At 34.1% G+C, this 19516-nt stretch overlaps 1 protein-coding gene across 1 annotated transcript in view; it reads left to right on the top strand.

The window, feature by feature from the left end:
• The window catches only part of Pof1b (POF1B actin binding protein), a 72950-nt gene extending 59266 nt beyond the window's left edge, over positions 1 to 13684 (top strand). Inside the window, exons 12-15 of the mRNA XM_059251320.1 lie at positions 99 to 218; positions 2329 to 2457; positions 3317 to 3399; positions 13546 to 13684. Of these exons, the coding sequence (XP_059107303.1) occupies positions 99 to 218; positions 2329 to 2457; positions 3317 to 3399; positions 13546 to 13684 (471 nt within the window). The remainder of the gene's footprint in view (positions 1 to 98; positions 219 to 2328; positions 2458 to 3316; positions 3400 to 13545) is intronic.
• Positions 13685 to 19516: the final 5832 nt, after the last annotated feature.

Here is a 19516-nt window from a genome sequence, read left to right as displayed (position 1 = left end):
AGCCTCTCAAGGTCATTTTTATTATTTCAATGTCTTATTTAATCACATGGTATTCATGTAATAATAAATATTGAAACATAATATATATTTTTGTATAGGTATCTGAGACTTGCACAGGCCCGATACTACAAGCTAAAATGGATGAGATTGGCAACCATTATATGGAGATGGTAAAAAACTTGAGACTTGAGAAAGACAGAGAAATCGGCAAGCTGAGGGTATGTTGATCGTACACTGCATGCAATAGTGATGTTAGACCTTGAGAGGTACCTCAGAGGTTAAAAACATTTGCTGTTCAATCATGAGGAGCAGAGTTTGGATCCCATCACCAATGTAACAAGCCAGGCATCCTTCAAAGGCCTATAGCTACAGCTCTGCAAGATCTATCTCCCTCCTCTGGCCTCTGCATGCACATACAAGCATGCACACACATGCATGAACAGATAATTTAATACGGTAAATTTTATTAAAGATAATAATTACTATCCCTGTGACCACCACTCCCCACCCTACCACTCTTAAAAATAAAAATAAATAAATAAATAGAATGATTTTTATAATTTTAAAGCTAAAAAGAAAAATAAGTAAGTTGATTTTTTAAATATTTTCTTAAACCTTTTCTTATGAATATGCTTGTGAATATTAAAAAGCATGGAATTTTCTAACTGGTATTTCAAGTTAAATTATTTTATACTGTAGGTTAATTTTTCTTCTCAGATGGTTAAAAATATATTAATTTCATTGTCTTGATTTTTATTAATTTTTAGCAATTTATGTTTGGGAAATGGGTGGAGGACCCTTCATAATATTACTTAATGCATGTTTATTCAGAAACGTGTAATATTTAAAATTATATAGCTAAGCCATAGTTTATCTGGATGATTATAAATTTTTTTAGTTAACTTTTTTAAATTAAAAAATAATTACTCCATTTTCCTTCTTCTCTTTCCTCCCTCAAATCCCTTCTCTATACCCATCCTTTGCTCCCTCTCGAGAGCCTGGCCTCTTTTTCTTTAAATGTTATTATTATATATTTTTACAAATGCCTAAATAAATGAATACAACCTGCTCAGCTATTTAGTGTTATGTGTATGTATATATTGGTATTGAATAACCGATTAAGGGATTCATCCCTAGGGAAACCTATTTCTCCCACTCTGCATTCCTTAGCTGCCTGTAGTTCTTTGTCTATGGGTGCAGCTTGGTGAGATTTTCCCCTTCTGTGTTAACATGTCTATTGTCATACTTCTTCAGGTCTTGTTTAGGCAGGCATATTGTTGAAGCATCATGGGTGAAATTTCCCAGTCATTTCTAGAAAGGTCAATCTCACAGCAGATTTACTGGTTCTTTGGCTTTTACAAGCTTCCTGCCCCCTCTTCTATGATGTTCCCTGAGCCTTAGGTTCATGAATTGTGTTGTAGATATATCAGTTGGGGCTGGATACCTCATGATCATTTGTTCTCTGTATTTTAACAAATTATACATATTAAGGACTTTGTCATTCATGGTAAGTTATACTGGATTTTGTTTAATTAGGGTATTTGCAAGGATATAGTATATTGCCTTATAATTCTATGTTGAATGGATTTAACTAACCCTTAATTTGCTGAGTCCTAAATGTAGACAGATGCACTTAAATATCTTAGTAGACAAAATGACAAGTGAAATGGTTTTCTAAAATAAATTGAACAAAACTTAATTTGTTAATAGGTCTACTAATTATTCTACCAAATATCTTCCACTGGTTTCCTCTTTGCCAACCTAACATTATTAGTAACACTTTAACCAAGCAGGTTCTATATCCATATATGGGGAAGTAAGAAAGACAAGACATTTATTCAGGAATTTTTTTTTTGAGTTTCAGCCTTTATTATGTTATTCTGGGTTACTTCTAGGATTCATTTAACTCTTGAAAATAATGCTTATCTCCCTGGGATTGTGTGAAAATTCATTTAAGACACACATCAAAAGTAATTTTGTGAACTGAAAGTCACAGTATAACCTTAAGATTGAAGGTGCCTTAATTAGTGTTTGAAGAAATCCAAAATGCCTATTTTCTTAGCTTTATTTTATTGCTATGGCCTAAAGCAATTATTGTATTTAATCATAAATAGCAAACACAGATTTTTTTAAAATGAGAAATATCTAACTAACACTTCAAATTATATTTTATATCAATAAAATTCTATAGACATTTATGGAAATTGATATAGCATTTTTCATTTGATGACTAGCTATGTGACTTAATATAAGTATACTTCACTGGAATTCAGTTGTATGTTTTTTTTAAAAAGAGCATCATAATAATTATTGTTTCTAAATCCTTAGTCTCAATTAAACCAGTACCAAAAAGATGTTTCAAAAAGAGAAGGAAATTGTAGTGACTTCCAATTTAAGCTTCATGAACTGACAAGCTTGCTGGAAGAGAAGGATTCTCTTATAAAGCGTCAGTCAGAGGTAAGAAAAAGAAGAGGAAAACGCAGGGGGGAGAAGAAAAGTATAATTAGGTTCCTTAGAACAATTACTTCCCATGTGTTAGGAAAGGACACACTGAACTGCAGAGATGGTTCAGCTGTTAAAGGCTAGACTCTTAAAACATTAAGGAAAGGATACATTACCAAGACATACTTTATTACACATGAGAGTATTATGTGAATAGTAAAATTTCTATTTGAGAAACAATCCAACTGAAGGCAGGAATTGAAGTTAAAGAAAAAAGACTGGTGTTATACCTTTACTGTTTCTAAGACATTTAATTTATATTTCATTAGTAGTGAAATTCCCCAAAGCCTGTGAGCTCAGTCTAAGGTCATGAACTCCTCTTTCATTAAAGAACTGTGTTATATCAGCAACATGTAGCCCCAAATCTGTCATACAATAGGTACTAAAGGAACTATTAAAAACAATGGGCTAATATTTTATTGTTATTATTTAAAAAAATGGCACTTGCAGTAACATTAATGATAAATTCCTGTTTGGATTCTGCATCTACTTCCTTACTGAAATTTCACCATCATCATTATTATTCATTAACCTTACTTTTCAATTGTTCAACAAACAAACAAACAAACAAACAAACAAAAAACTCACATTCTCATACTGAGAGAACCATAGCCAGTCAATTGTTGATATCCTACCTTAGTTAGTGGGGTTCTTTAAAGGCATGTTTAGCATTTTGGCTACTGTGGATCAACATTAGTAGGATTAGAACACTACATAAAAACAAAACAGGAGGAGTGGTGGGAGTTGTTCTTAGTAACCTTATTACCTCATGTTTATATTTCTGTTTAAATAATCATTATGTTTTATTTGTAAGGAACTCTCAAAGTTGAGACAGGAAATATATGCATCCCATAACCAAGCCTCCAGTAGTGGAAGGACTACAATCACCACAAAAAAGTAATGTACTTTAAAATGACGTTTTAATATGTGAAGTTATTATAAAATTTAAGTTAAGTTTTTATTCTTTAAGTTATTATTTAAGTTATTATTCTCTTAGTTGGTGTGTATCACTAAAAAGAATTTTTTTTTTTTTACTTGTAAGCAATTCCACTGAAGAACGAATATTCAAAAAATGCATTGCTACCATGGTTAGGACAATTGTTTATCATATCTATAGTATGTTAAATATTATAGAAGTAAAAACAAACAATCGGTTGTTTATTATGTATGACACAGTATGTATTTATCAGGTTATGAATATTTAGGTTGTGCTCAATTTTGGACTATTATGAACAAAGCTACAACGAACATCTCTGTACAAGTGTGGAACATGTACTTCAAGTCATTTGCATATAGACTTAGGAGTGAAGTTTGCTGGTTAAGATAGTAGTAGTTTCACTGCTTTCTAAAACAGTTGCGCCATTGTATACTACAAACAGTGGATGGAGGTTCTAAGGTTTCTCTACTTTTGCCAACATTTGTTAGTGTCCTTCTCTTGGACAACCTAGTTGCTGAGGTGTGCTATCCATTTGTAGCTTTGATTTGTATTTCACTACTGATGACACTCTTGCATTATGTCATATATTTCACATATATGACACAATATATTTATATATATAATGCATATATATAAACATATATGAAATACATATATTCTTTGGATAGAGTTCCATTAAATTCCTTTTCCACTTTGAATTGACTAGTTTTTATTGTAGAATCTTAGTTTTATTCCATTGATCTCTCTGTATTTATGTCACTGTCACACTACTATTAATCCTATAGGTTTTAGTAAGTTTAAAGCCAGATTATTTTTCCTACTAGTTGACTCTTGCTTTTCTATATGAGTCTTAGGATAAGTTTGTAAAACACAATGTATTTAAACCTTGTTAAGTTCTCACTGCATTTCATTATATATATATATATATATATATAATATTTTAGATCTTATCAACATCTTAAAAATAGTAAATATTCTAATGCACACATATGGGGACTTTTAAAATTAAAGCCTATCTCTAACTCATTCCTTCCTCACCAAATTATTTATTCCTTTGGCTTGAGTATGTACAGGTCTTGTGCATATTGTCACCATCACCGTGAGTTCATATGTGTGCCTGCTCTGTTGTTTCTGGAAAACACTGTTTCCTTGATCTTATTCCTCTGATTCCAAAGTCAATTCTTGTTTTTCTTTTTTTCTAAACATATATTTTATTTATTTTACTACCTGACCACTGTTTCCCCTCCTTCCTCTCCTCCCAATCCCTCCTCCCCATTTCCCCTCGGCACCCCATCTACTCCTCCTTTGTCTCTATTCAGAGAAGGTCAGGCCTCTTCATGGATATCAGTCAAATATGGCATACCAAATTGAAGGCTGGATGAGGCAATCCAGTATGAGGAGTAGGGTCCTAAAAGCTGACAAGAGAGTCAGAGATAGCCCCTGCTTCCACTATTAGGAGTTCCGCAAGAAGACCAAGCTATACAACTGTAATGTATATGCAGAGAGTCTAGGTAGGTCCTATGCAGGCTCCCTGGTTGTAGTTCAGTCTCTGTGAGCTCCTATGAGCCCAGGTTAGTTGATTCTGTGGGTTTTCTTGTGATGTCCTTGACCCCTCTGGCTCCCACAATCTTTCCTTTCTATCTTTAGCAGGATTCTCTGAGGTGTGCCTAATGTTTGGCTGTGGCTGTCTACATCAGTTTGCAGAATATCATTTGGAATCATTTCATTGGTTTTTTTTCTAGTCATGTTTGGTTCTATCCTAGGTCTCTGGGCTGTCCAGCTTCTGGTTCCTCGTCCTCCAGGCAATATTGGGAGTGGGATCTCTCTTATGGCATGGGTCTCAATCTGGACCAGTCATTAGTAGGCCATTCCCATAATTTTTGTGCCATCTATACCCCAGCACATCTTGTAGGCAGAACAAATTGTAAGTTGAAGGTTATGTGGCTGGGTCGGTGTCCCAATCCCTCCATTGGAAGTCTTGCCTGGTTATAGGAGATGACCAATTGAGGCTCCATATTCCCCATTGCTAGGAGTCTAGAAGATATTAGAAGACTGAAAGACCTCCCATGCTCATGGATCAGTAGGATTAACATGGTAAAAATGGCCATCTTACCAAAAGCAAGATTGATTCAACACAATCCCCATGAAAAGTCTGACATAATTCTTTACAGACCTTGAAAGAACAGTATCCACTTCATAAGGAAAAACAACAATAACAACAACAACAAAAATAGGATATATAAAAGAGTCCTGTACAATAAAGGAACTTCTGGAGTTATAACCATCCCTAATTTCAAGCTGTACTCCAAAGCTATAGAGAAAAAGTGCATGGTATTGGCATAAAAACAGACAAAAAAGTCAATGATGTTGGATCAAAGACCCAGATGTAAATCCACACATGTATGGACATCTGATTTTTGATGATGAAGAAGCCAAAATTAAATAATGGAGAAAAGAAAGCATCATCAACAAATGGTGCTGATCAAACTGGATGTCAGCATGTAGAAGAATACAAATAGATCCACATCTATCATTCTGCACAAAATTCAAGTGTAAGTAGATCAAAGACCTCAACATGAAACCAGATACACTGAACCTGATAGAAGAGAAAGTGGGAAATAGCCCTGAACACATTGGCACAAGAGAAAACTTTCTGAATAAAACACCAATAATGCAGGCACTAAGATTGACAATTAGTAAATGGGACCTCATGAAACTGAAAAACATCTATAAGACAAAGGACACCATCAACAGGACAAAATGGCAGCTTTAGAATGGGAAAAGATTTTCAGCAATACCACATCAGACAGGGGGATAATATTTAAAATATATAAATAATTCAAGAAACTAGACATCAACACACCAAATAACCCAATTAAAAATGGGGTATAAGCCGGGTGGTGGTGGCGCACGCCTTTAATCCCAGCACTCGGGAGGCAGAGCCAGGCGGATCTCTGTGAGTTCGAGGCCAGCCTGGACTACCAAGTGAGTTCCAGGAAAGGCGCAAAGCTACACAGAGAAACCCTGTCTCAGAAAACCAAAAAAAAAAAAAAAAAAAAAATGGGGTATAGGCTCTAAACATAATTGTCAACAGAGGAATCTCAAATGGCTGATAAACACTTAAAGAAGTGTTTAACATCCTTAGCCATCAGGGAAATGAAAAATAAAACAACTCTGAGATTCCATCTTACATCTGTTAGAATGGTTAAGATTAAAAACACAAGAAACAGCTCATGCTGGTGAGAATGTGGAGCAAGGGGAACACTCCTCTATTGCTGGTGGGAGTGCAAACTTGTACAGCCACTTTGGAAATAAATATGGTGGTTTCTCAGAAAATTGGGAATGGATCTACCTCAAGACCTAGCTATACCATTCTTGGCCATGTACCTAAAGGACGCTCCATCCTACCACAAAGACTCTTGCTCAACTATGTACATAGAAGCTTTATTGGTAATTATCAGAAGCTGGAAACAACCTATATGTCCCTCAAATGAAGAATGAATAAATAAATTATGATACAATTACACAATGGAGTATTATTCAGCTGTTAAAAGCAATGGCATCATGGAATTTGAAGACAAATGGCTGGAGCTAGAAAAAAATCATCCTGAGTGAGGTAACCCAGACACAGAAAGACAAACATAGTATGTATTCACTTATAAGTGGATATTAGCTGTAAAGGATAATCACACTACAATCCACAGACACAGAGAAGCTAAGTAACAAAGAGGACCCTGGGAAAGAGAAATAGAAGAGATCTCCTGGGTGGACTGGGGGCAGGTGGGGATGGAAACATGAGGGATCAGGTGGGAGAGGGAAAGAGGGAGAGAGTACTGAGAGAGATAACAGGAATTGGGGAACATCTTGGGGATAACTTGAAACCTAGCACAATGGAAATTCCCAGAAATCTATGAGGCTGACCCTAGCTAAGACTCCTAGCAATTTTCTTTTTAAGAGATGATCTCACTATGCAGCACTGGTGTTGTAGTTACTTTTCTATTGCTGCGAAGAGACACTGTGACCAAGGTCTCTTATAAACAGCTTATAAAAAATGTTTAATTGAAGGTTTGTTTACAGTTTCAGAGGGTGAGTCCTTGATCATCATAGTAGGTAGCATGGTAGGTAGGCAGGATTGCATTGCACTGGAACAGTAGCTGAGAGTTACATCTGATCCACAAGCACAGGGGAGAGTGGAGGAGAAAGGGAGGGAGAGAGATAAAGAGAAGAAGGAAGAGACAGACGGGGCAGGGGGGGCAGAGAGAGAGAGGGAGGGAAGGAGGGAGGGAGGGAGAGAGAGAGAGAGAGAGAGAGAGAGAGAGAGAGAGAGAGAGAGAGAGAGAGAGAGAAATGGAGAGGGAGGGAGGGAGGGAGGGAGAGAGAGAGAGAGAGAGAGAGACAGAGACAGAGACAGAGACAGAGACAGAGAGAGAGAGACTGAGTGAAAGGATGAAAGGAAGACTGGAACTGGGATTTTGACGCCCACCTCCAGTCATATACCTCCTCCAACAAGACCATAACTCCTAATCCTTCCCAAGACAGTCCCACCAGTTAGGGACTAAACACTCACATGTGATCCTGTGGGGGCCATTCTCATTCAAACCCTTATACCTGGCTGGCTTAGAAATCTTTGTTGACCAGGCTGGCCTCCAACTCACAGAAATCCACCTGCCTCTGTCTCCCAACTGCTGGATTAAAGGTGTATGCCACCATGCCCAGCTGTCTTTCAGTTAATGAGACAGTAATTTGTAGTTTTCAAATTATAAATCTTACACTACTTTGCTGTGTTTTTTTTCATGCTATTATTAGTACAGTTATTTTCCTTTTTTAGGAGAAAAACTTCCTGTGTATGGGGTTTTTGCCTGTAAGTGTGTCTGTGTACTATGTACATGTCTGGGTGCATGGGAAGGCCAGAAGACGTCATTGGATCTTCTGCAACCGGGTTACAGATGGTTTTTAAGCCACCATGTGGGTGTTGGGAATTGAGCCAGAGTCCTATGAAAGAGCATCCAGTATTCTGAACCTCCAACCCCTTTCTCCAACTCCTAAAATTATTTTCTTAATTTTATTTTCAGATCATTTATTATAGGGGTATAGGATTACAGTTGGTAGTCTGTGTATTCATTTTATATTCCTCAAGGTTAAAGATCCATTATAATATATTTTTTTACTGAACCCATCAAAATTATCTTATATGAGATCATTTCATTTGCAAATAACTTCTTCATTTTCAGTCTAGGTACATTTTATTTCCTTTTTCTTACCTAATTACCCTGATACTTCCAAAACAATGTTAAATAGAAGTAGGAAAGAGATTTTTTTTTTCACTTTTCCTGATCTTAGCAGGTGTGTGGGTTTTTCAAATATGATGTTAGCTGTAAGTTTTTATCTAATTGAAGATATTCACTTTCATTCCTTATGGAGTTCTTTTTCAAGTTATGACAGTGCTAGAAAATTTATATTAGATGAGCAAAAGAGTTTGTGCATGGTTCTATAAATAATATATTACATTAAGTGATTTTTAAGATGTTAGAGTCTCATATTGTTTGAGTCAAATGCTCTTGTTCATGTTATCCAATTATTTTTATATGTTATTGGATTTGGTTTGCTAGCGTTTTGTTGAGAATTTTTAATTCTGCATTCACAAATGCTATTCATCTGTTTTTTCTTTTACTCTTGTGATATATTTCTGGTTCTGGTAGCAGGTTACAACTTACTTTAGAGAATGAAATCAAAAGTGTTTTTTTTTAATCTTAGTCTTTGGGAGAGTTTCCAAGGATTAGCATTAATTCTGTAAATTTCTGATATGCTATACTAGTTGCAAATATTTGAAGATTGTTTTTCCTTTGTGGGAAATTAGTTTCTGTTTGTTTTGTTTTTCATGGTTTTTCTATTTGTTCTTGAGATAGATTACTCTTGGTATTCTCCCAAGAATTTATTCATATCATCTGTGTTACCTAGTCTTTTCACATACAGATTTCCATAGTACTTTTATATACTGATTTTTATTTCTTCAAAATCAGTAATAGTGATTTTCCCTTTTCCCCATGTGATTTTAGTAATTTGAGTTCTTTCTTTCTTTTTTTTCTTGGTCAATTTGTATTAACTTTTACCTTGTCATTTACATTTTTATTTTATTGATTAAATTGGTTCTTTAACAATTTTACACAAGTACACAATGCACTCTGTTTATTCTCCCTTCCCATTGTCTCTTATTTCCCTCTCATCTATCACCTACCCCTCTTTCCTCCAAATCCCTTTCCCAGATCCATCTTTTTTATTTCTTCAACGTCAGTAATAGTGATCTTCTATTTTACCTATGCAATTTTAGCAATTAGAGACCTTTCTCTTTTTCTTGCTCAATCTATGTTAATTATTTAGAAATAATTTTGATTTGAGTAATCTCTATCTCCCATATAATCTTTAAATTTTTATTTTATACATGTGTGTGTGTTAGCTTTTTCTTTTCTTTTTTTTATTTTTTTATTTTTTTTTTTATTTTGCAATACAATTCAGTTCTACATATCAGCCACGGATTCCCTTGTTCTCCCACCTCCCACCCCCCTCACCTTGCCCCCAGCCCACCCCCCATTCCCACCTCCTCCAGGGCAAAGCCTTCCCTGCGGACTGAGATCAACCTGGTAGACTCAGTCCAGGTAGGTCCAGACCCCTCCTCCCAGGCCGAGCCAAGCGATCCTGCATAGGCCCCAGGTTTCAAACAGCCGACTCATGCAATGAGTTCTAAGATACAAGCCTAGGTGATTGGGATTGTTCTTTCCTCATAAAAGAGGCAATATAACTGGAATATTTTCTCTTGAGCCTTACTTTCACTGTATTGCCCAAGTTTAAGTATGCTTTATTATTGTAGTTGTTTAGGATATTTCCTTTCTTTTGCATTTGTGCTATGAATGGAACACAGGGCTTCATACATAACAAACAGGCTTGCACTGTGAGACATTTACTGCCAGCTTCTGGAAAATATTTTGTGATTTTTTGGGGGGGAGATACACTCATCAATTGTATCACTTAACTTACAAAATATTTGTGAATTTCTTAAGGTATTCACTTTTATTTCTGATTTCACTCCATTTTAACTAGAACATACTTTGTTTTTCTTAAAGTTATTGAGTCTCATTTCATAGTCTAACATTTAGTCTATCCCACCCAAAATTCCAAATATATTCAAAAATATATATTTTAATTCTTTTTAGGTAGAAAATACTATTGATGTCCACTAGGCATGGATGTAAAATGCTATTCAAGCCTATTTCCATGTTCACATTCTGTCCAGTTTATTATGTATAGAAAGTGGTTACTGAAACCTCCAAATATTATTTACTTATTTCCATGTTCAATTCTGCCCAGTTTTGGTTCATGTAATTTTGAATTCTGTTATTAGGTACATATATGTTTATAATTTTTTGTAATGCCTTTTGAAATTGTCTCCAGAATTTCTTTTTTAAAATAAATTTTGAAATTGTGTTTATTTATTTTGTCTATGCATGCTATGGTATACATATTGTGATCACAGGAGAGCTTATGTGACTTGATTTCCTTATTCCACCAAGTGCATTCTGAGGATCGAACTCAGGTCACCAGGCTTCAAAGAAAGGGTCTTGACCTGGTTAGTTAATACCTTGGTTTTCAGTTTCTTATAGAGCAGTCTTGCATAAGTCTTTAAATTCTCAAAGCCTCTTCCCAGTGACATACTTCTTCCAACATGGCCAGACCTCCTAAACGTCCCCAGACAATTCTACCAACTAGGGACCAAGCATTCAAATCTCTGAGATTATGGCAGATATCTAAATCAAACCACCCCTCGGAAGTTTCAGTGCATGGTTGTTTGGTCTCATTGCCTTTATTTAGGCCTATGATAAGACAGAAATTCTTAGCAGTGAGCACATGGCAGAAGTAGCTGTTTATCTCATGACAGTCAAGAATCAAAGATGACAGGACAGACTATGATCTCAACATCTTCTAGGGTACACCTCCAATGACCTAAGTTCCTTTCACTCGATCTCATCTCCTAAAGGTCATGTCACTTCCTAATAGTGCTCCAGAATGGCAACCGTGTCTGCTTTTCTAAAACTTACCTACATTATAGCAGAATTTTCTGCTGTATGGTATATATGTTATAACCATTTTGTTCTAAGGCTATTTTTTTATATTTAGGGAATTATTTTTGTTTGCTTACTTTTTAAATAGTACAACTAGCTGGTTCTTTATACAATTGAAAATTTACTGTTAGAAAGCATATTAAAAACTCTTATGGCAATTATCTACAATGCGTGTTGAAATTTTCCATCTAGTTAGATGTTTGCTATTTGTTCAACATTATCCTTATTCCTCCTTTTTTCCATTTTTTTATTTTAGATATTCTTTCATGATATAAATCATTTGTTAATTGTTTATTATGTGTATTTGTTTTCATTGTTACTTTATAGTTTATAATATATAGTATTCTTTAGCCTATCAATCTACCTTCAAACACTATTATACTTATCATATGCAGCATATTTCTATTTACTCTTTATGATCTTTTTGTTATTTTTACCATATATACTTTCTCATATACATTATGAAAAACGTTTTACTTTTAAAAGTTAACTACCTTTTAAAAACATGTTAATAATAACAAAAGCAATATTTTAGGTTTCTCTACATAATTATCTTTACTGATTCTATTAATTCTTTATCCTGGGTCCAAATTTATCTAGTATCACCTTTTATCTGGCTACATTTTTGTGCTGCTCTTCTAGTGAACAATTCTCTTGACTTTTAAGTTGGAAAGCAGTCTTTTTTGAATTTTTTTATTCATTTTGCATACCAACCGCAGTTCTCCTTCCTCCTTCCCCACCTCCTCCCTCCAACCCATCCCCCATTCACTCCTCCAAAAGGGTAAGGCCTCCTCTGGGGAGTCAACGAAGCTCCTCCCCCATGTCTCAAGGCTGAGCAAGGCGTCCCACCATGGGGAATGGGCTCCAAAAAGCCAGCGCATGAACCAGGGATAGATCCTGGTCACACTGCCAGGGGACCTGTCAAGCAGACCAAGCTACCCAACTGTTTCCCACATTCAGAGGGCCTAATTTGGTCCTATGCAGGCTCCACTGCTATAGGGTCAAGAGTTTGTGAGTTCACAGGAGCTTGGAAAGCAGTCTTTATCTTGCCTTCTTTATTCAAGTGAGAATATGTGACAGGTATATGCTCCACTAATCACACTGCATGTCTGAAACCCTGGAAAGTATAAACCCTTACATAAACTGTCTTTTCTTATTTGATTTTTAAAACAGATATTATCAATATCAGCATATAATGTTTTCCTTTATTAAGTACTGATTTTATACCTGTTCTCTTAAAGAATGTATATATCTGAATATTTAGCATCACTAATCTTATGCTTTAGGAAAATAAAATGGTTTTGTGTGGTATTATCAGTTGAGCTGATAACAAAGAAAGTTGAGTTACTGTGAGTAGCATATATGGCATGGATACATTAAGTAAAGGAATAATACATACACAGAATATAATACAACAGAACAAGCTTTTATTACCCTACTCAGAATGGTGCACTATTTATAATTTAAGAATTATTTATTTGGGGGATTTTCATCTAGTATTTTTGGACACATTTGACAATGAGTGTCTGGAACTGTCATAGTCAGGGGCGGGGCAGAATACTGCTTTCTTTCTGTGTAGAGAATAGCACTAAAGAAATCTGCCCCACAAGATATGGCTGTGCTGTATATTATTGTGTCACTTTAACTTGATAAGGTTTCTGAAATCCATTTGTTTTCCTTTTTCCTGTCCTGTAAACATGAAAAATTCTCTAAGCAGCGAGCTTGATATTTATGGTACTTATTTTATTTTTATCTTTTCTGTGTATCATTGTCCTGTACTACCAATGATCCATCATGGACAGAGGCAGAAGTTTCTCCCATTTACTAAACATAAAAATAGTGATCGTTGTTCTTTTATATTGAGAAGGCATTTCATTTGAAACTAATAAAAATGATTCAGCAATAAATTGATTTAAACAGGGAACTGGAAATGGGAATGGCTACAAATGAAAGTTATTTCATAATACTTGTAATTCTGTTTTTGGTGTATAGGTACAGGACACAATATCCAATCCTAGGTCTCCTGTATGATGACTATGAATATATACCACCAGGAAGTGACACACAGACTATTGTGATTGAGAAAACCGAAGACAAATGGACTTGTGTAAGTTTATTTGGCCATTTCTAGTCTGTTTTAATTAATTATATACTTACAGCTTTGAAAAATTAGGTAAAATATCAAACGCCATAGACAATTGGAAGGGAAATGGAGTATGAATGTGCATGTATCAATAGAATATGTTTTGTAATCTTAAATGTGGATATGTATTACCTTTCATTTCTTTAAAATCTGAAAAGAGAGTTGTGTCTATTTTCTCTCTACACTGTAAAATCCTCCAGCTTAAAATTTTAGAGTTTAATGTAAGGCTGAATAACCATGCAAATGACATGTACTCTAATATTTACTTTCTACAACTTCCTTCAACATAACCAGACAACATAGATATCAACACCATTCTAAATAATTCAACCCATTATTAAGGGCTGATTTTTTTTTTTTTTTTGGTTTTTTCGAGACAGGGTTTCTCTGTGTAGCTTTGCGCCTCTCCTGGAACTCACTTGGTAGCCCAGGCTGGCCTCGAACTCACAGAGATCCGCCTGGCTCTGCCTCCCGAGTGCTGGGATTAAAGGCGTGTGCCACCACCGCCCGGCAAGGGCTGATTATTTTAAAATCTTTCTTATAAATGGATGCCAGCTATGTTGTTAAAACTTTTACTGCTTTCTTTATTAACCTTTATAGTAGTGATCATCAAAGAGTAAATATATCTTCCCTAGCACAGTGGTTCTTTCCAGTGGCATCCACTTCTCAACTCCAGAACATTTACTGTCTTTAGACATTTTCAGTTTTCATTAGAGGTTAACTATATTTGCATCTACTGGGTGTAGACCACAGGTGCTACCATGCATCCTATGGTGTGCAGGACCCTCCCTTACCAAAGAATTATCTGTCCCCAAATTTTAATAGTGCTGAGCTTGAGAAAACTTGCTAATATTAAAAAAGAGCTCTTGAGTTTTTCTTAATAATATACTTCTACAGTCTTACATGATATTTAACAGTAATTCACTGATCATGAGCACAAGAATGTGTAACATTTCTCAGGTACAATGTACAGAAAGAAGTTTCATAATCTCACTTTTCAAACCACACATGACCTTATTCAAAACTGTGTGGAAAGTAACTTCAGTGTTAACATTTACCTGTCAAATGGCTTACATGCTAAAAATAGGCAAAGCAAATCCATGGTTAGTAAATATAAGAAGTGGCTTATCAGGGAAAGTACAGACTGATTGCAAGGGAGCATAGGAGGGCATCCAGTTTACTAATAATGTTTTGTTTTCTGAGATGTGTGGTTTTGAGTATATGTGTGCAGTCTGGAAACTAATGTTTATAATATATATATTTTTAACATTTTTATTGTATTTTGGTAAGTATATGGTGACAAGCAATAAATCTTACATCTTAAAATTACACTTCAGTTATGATGTTACTAAAATTAAAAGTTGTTAAATAATGCATTAAAATATATATTGTATGGCCAAATAAGTTCAAATACTTGAGTAATAATAAAAATCATGAAGATTTTAGTTCTAATGGTCTTTCACAGTACATAGGCACCAATATTTTAAGTAATCAGTGGAAGTAAGCAGTATTTAATAAATCTGCAGCAAAAATAAGAATACATGCAAAGTTTAATCTTTCAAAGTAATTTTTCTTAGGTCATTAATTAGTTGGGAACTATTACTAATTATCAAGTGATAAAGAGAATTTGATAACTCAACAATAAGATTATTAACAAAAGAGGTTTGCACAGGGTACACAATTTTAATTTAAGGATAATTTGATGCTGAAAGTTAAGACTCAGAAACAATTGATAGACTAACTACATGTGTCTCAGAGGTGACAATAGAGTGAGAATCTGTGGAATAAGGGTCTAGTGTAGGTGTAGTAGCCATTTCTTCTGTCTCCAGTGAAATAGGTCTGAAAGAGATATAGAGGAATGTATTTATACAGGTTCACAGATGATAGATCTGTATTAATTGTTAGAGCTAATATGACAATAAGAAGAAAATGCACCCGATCTCCCTCTTTCTTGCTTAGTCATTTAAAACACATGCCTTAAGTCAGAGAGATCATTTTATTGAGCACTACATAAAAGAGTATATAAAAAAAGTATGGTCGGGTGGTGGTGGTGCACGCCTTTAATCCCAGCACTCGGGAGGCAGAGCCAGGTGGATCTCTGTGAGTTCGAGGCCAGCTTGGGCTACCAAGTGAGTTCCAGGAGAGGCGCAAAGCTACACAGAGAAACCCTGTCTCGAAAAACCAAAAAAAAAAAAAAAAAAGTATGCTACATTTCTGTTAGGAGTATACATACCCAACTGAATAATTTTAGAACTATATACTTGTAATAATGGCAGTATTTTAAAATAATTGTGAACCAATTTTAAGATTTGTTTTTCTTTTCTAGCCATGAATGAATCCACTCTGCAGTACTACAACTCAATGGAGATTATTTCTGCAACAGTATTTTAATTGTTATTTTTCTATTGCTAAAGCACAATCAAATTGTGAACCATGGTCCTACCCCAATCAATCTAATGGGATGATTTAATTGTGAAGATGAGTTCCCCCAGCCATTCAGGAGACCTGAATCCTTTTATATACATTGATATATTTGATACAACACTATACAAATGGAAAGAAAAAAAAAACTTTGTTTAAAGTCTGGTTGCAGACATTGTAGAACCTAACCTGCTACTTTCATATAGGGTGCTTCATATATGTTGAACATCTTCATAAGGATAGACTCTTTACAAGTTATTCTATTATGTTAAACATGCAATTTAGCTACAAGATTCAATGCTGTCTTTCAGCAAAATAAAGGCAAAGGACAATTAAATTAAAAAATAGGTTAACTAGAGCATGAAATATACAGCCTAAATGCATTTTTCTCACATTGAGTTTTGACTAAATGAGAGCATGGCAATACTAACAATGCCTCAGATGTAGCTAAGTCAAAGGTGGAGGTTAATGTTGTTAATCAAGGAAATGGGCTAATGTCTTTTTAAATAACTACATTAATTAAATTATACATTATGCAACTTGGTTCTAAGTACATGTTAGTATCTGGGAGAATCTGTTCTTTCAAAACATGTTTTCTGTAAGTGATCCTATTCACTTTCTTAAAAATATATAATACTGTACTGTAGTAGTAGGACAATAAGAATGTAGAAGTTTTCATAGTGATAAATAAACATAATATATAGTCATAAAAGCTTTAGTAATAAAAATGGCAAAAAAGGTACTTGATAACTATCTTACTTGGAGAATATTTTATAGTTGAGTCTTTAATGTATTTAGAAGTTTCTAAGTTGAATTTTAATGATTTTACAAAGTGGATACAAGTATTTGTTAAATATATTACAATAATGAAATCTCATAACATAACCTAATTAAAAGGTACAAAATTTTCTTCATCAAAGTTAGGATTAATATAACAAATATATTCAGGTTACATATTTAGTACATAATTTTGTACTAAAGTATCTACATAAACCTTTATAAAATTTTTCAATAATTATTCATTATACTAAGAAGCAAGTAAGATAAGCATGGCTATGGCACTACACTAACTGGAACTATGGGAGACAAATATTTAAAAGGTATTGATATAAAATTAAGTCTTATTTATATTTTCATAACACTTGAGCTAAACATTAAGTTCTACAACATGAATAAAATTTGTTTTATCAATATTTTATCATATAAAATGTTAATGTTTCATATTACTGCAATGTCCCTATATTTTATGAAAAGATCAGTTTCTTCTCTGATAGCTACTCACATACATAACTGTGGCAAAAGTGTGCTATGTTATTCATCCATTACAAAAGTTGTAAGATGTTTTAATTTCCTTGACAGAAAGCTGCCACAATTACAGTTTGAAAATAAGAATAAGTAAGACTTTTTCAAAACTACTAAAAACTAATCATATCCAAAATTATAGGGCAATTAAGAAGATAGCCCATTTGATCAAGGATAGTGAACTGGAGTCATACATAAGTTTCTCATTATATTTACCAGCTTAAAAAAAAAACCTTGTACAAAGTTTAATGGCAGAGAGATTTTCTCTGTATTTGGAAATAAGATCAATAGAAATAAGAGTTTGAACAAAAGTGATGTATTTTCCTCCCACCAATTCATGAAGTTTCTCAATGAAAACTCCAGTGATGTCAGGTGAGGATGCCTGTTTATCTCATTTCTATTTCCGTACGTTTTCACTTCAGATTTGTCAAATAAAATGAAGACTAAAGTCTGGCATGCAAAATTTGTTTATATGTCTAAATAAAATATATTAAGCATTTATATGGTCTTTGTGGAAGTTTGAATAGGAAATGTACAGGAAAGATTTTTAGCTTATCTTCATATTTTGCCAGGAAGTTTTTATCATTTGAATGTTTATACAAGAGGTAAGAGACAATACTGTAAAACAAATAGAACAAAGTCTTCTTGAAGTAGCCTACTCAAGTAGAACTTTAACAAAAGTTTGACATCCAGCTGATGAAAAGTATTATGCCTTTGCTTACAAATGTAATTTTGTAAGCCCAAACACAGTTTGTTAAAACTGGTGCTTTAATCATATTACTTTTTTCAAACTTGAACAATATAAAAAGAACACAATTTAAAAAATATTTAACTATAAAATTTATATCAATTTAACAAAAACCTGTCTCTGTATTTCTTTCTCATTATTGCAATTTATAAAGATTATACTTCTTTGGATAATACAAATTCTTTTGAAATTAAATGTTTTCAAATGATTTCCTCATATAGCCCATCTTCACCATGACAAATCATTACAAAATTTACTTGATTATGTAGGGTTTTTTGTTTAACTGAAAAATACATAGTATTTCATGGTCACTCTAGGATAAATGGTAAACAAGGTATTTCAGTAGAGAGTATAATAAGCACATCTTTCATTAATAAAAAATTAACTAATATTTACTCCAGAACAAGTCATACCTCTTTTTATTATACAAAGGAATAATGGAATTGTTATATGACACAATTACATGATAGTCAGTATCAATTATGATGTTCTTGGTAATTTTCTTGAATTCATCTTATAAAGAATGTGTTTATAAAAAGCTGGGTGTGGTGGCACACACCTTTAATCTCAGCACTCCACTCCGGAGGTAGAGCAGATTCTAGATCTTTGAGTTTGAGGCAAGCCTGATATATAAAGTAAGTTCCAAGACAGCCAGGGCTACACAGAGAAATCCTGTCTCAAAAAAATTATGTTTGTAAACTTTGGTTTCCCATCCCTGCATATTTTTTGTTTGAAATACATGCTACAGAAATATTTTAAGGGACAGACTTTAAAATATAATGCTTTAAATATATGTACTTTGCTACTACCATCAGTGTTGAATACTCTATGTGGATCAAGACCCAACAAAGCAAACCAATTTGTTTAAATGAGCCAATATATACACATTTTTATGTAGTTTCCTAAAGGAGTCTAGTGAGACAATCATATTGTGGAAAGTATCTGTTCCTAGGATAAGAGAATTTGTAAATCAGATGGGAGGTGACTTAAGACATTAAGGGGTGTATGAGGCAGTATCAATATTGTCAACTGGTTCAGATTTTTAAATGAAACAAAATTCTCTTTGGAGTACTTATTTGAAAAATGTACAAACATAAAGGCATAATACTTGGAACAGGCAGGCACCTAGGATCAGAGTTTGTATGCAACGTCTCTTAATAGGTTTCAAATGTACATGGTAATGCTTTTAGAAGGGTAGAGTTAATCTGCACAAAATTGAGAAATAAGGAAGATTCTTTAAACTAATGACATTCTAGAATTATAGCCTCATACATGCATGCTTTTCTACATGAAGATTTATTAATTCAAAAATCAAAGAAAACTTAATTGGATAGAGTCCCAAGTTTTGC

The sequence above is a fragment of the Peromyscus eremicus genome, chromosome X (assembly GCF_949786415.1).
Source record: "Peromyscus eremicus chromosome X, PerEre_H2_v1, whole genome shotgun sequence".
Classification (NCBI taxonomy): domain Eukaryota; kingdom Metazoa; phylum Chordata; class Mammalia; order Rodentia; family Cricetidae; genus Peromyscus; species Peromyscus eremicus.
The sequence above is the reverse complement of the archived record's forward strand: the minus strand, read 5'-3'. Positions and strand labels throughout refer to the sequence as shown.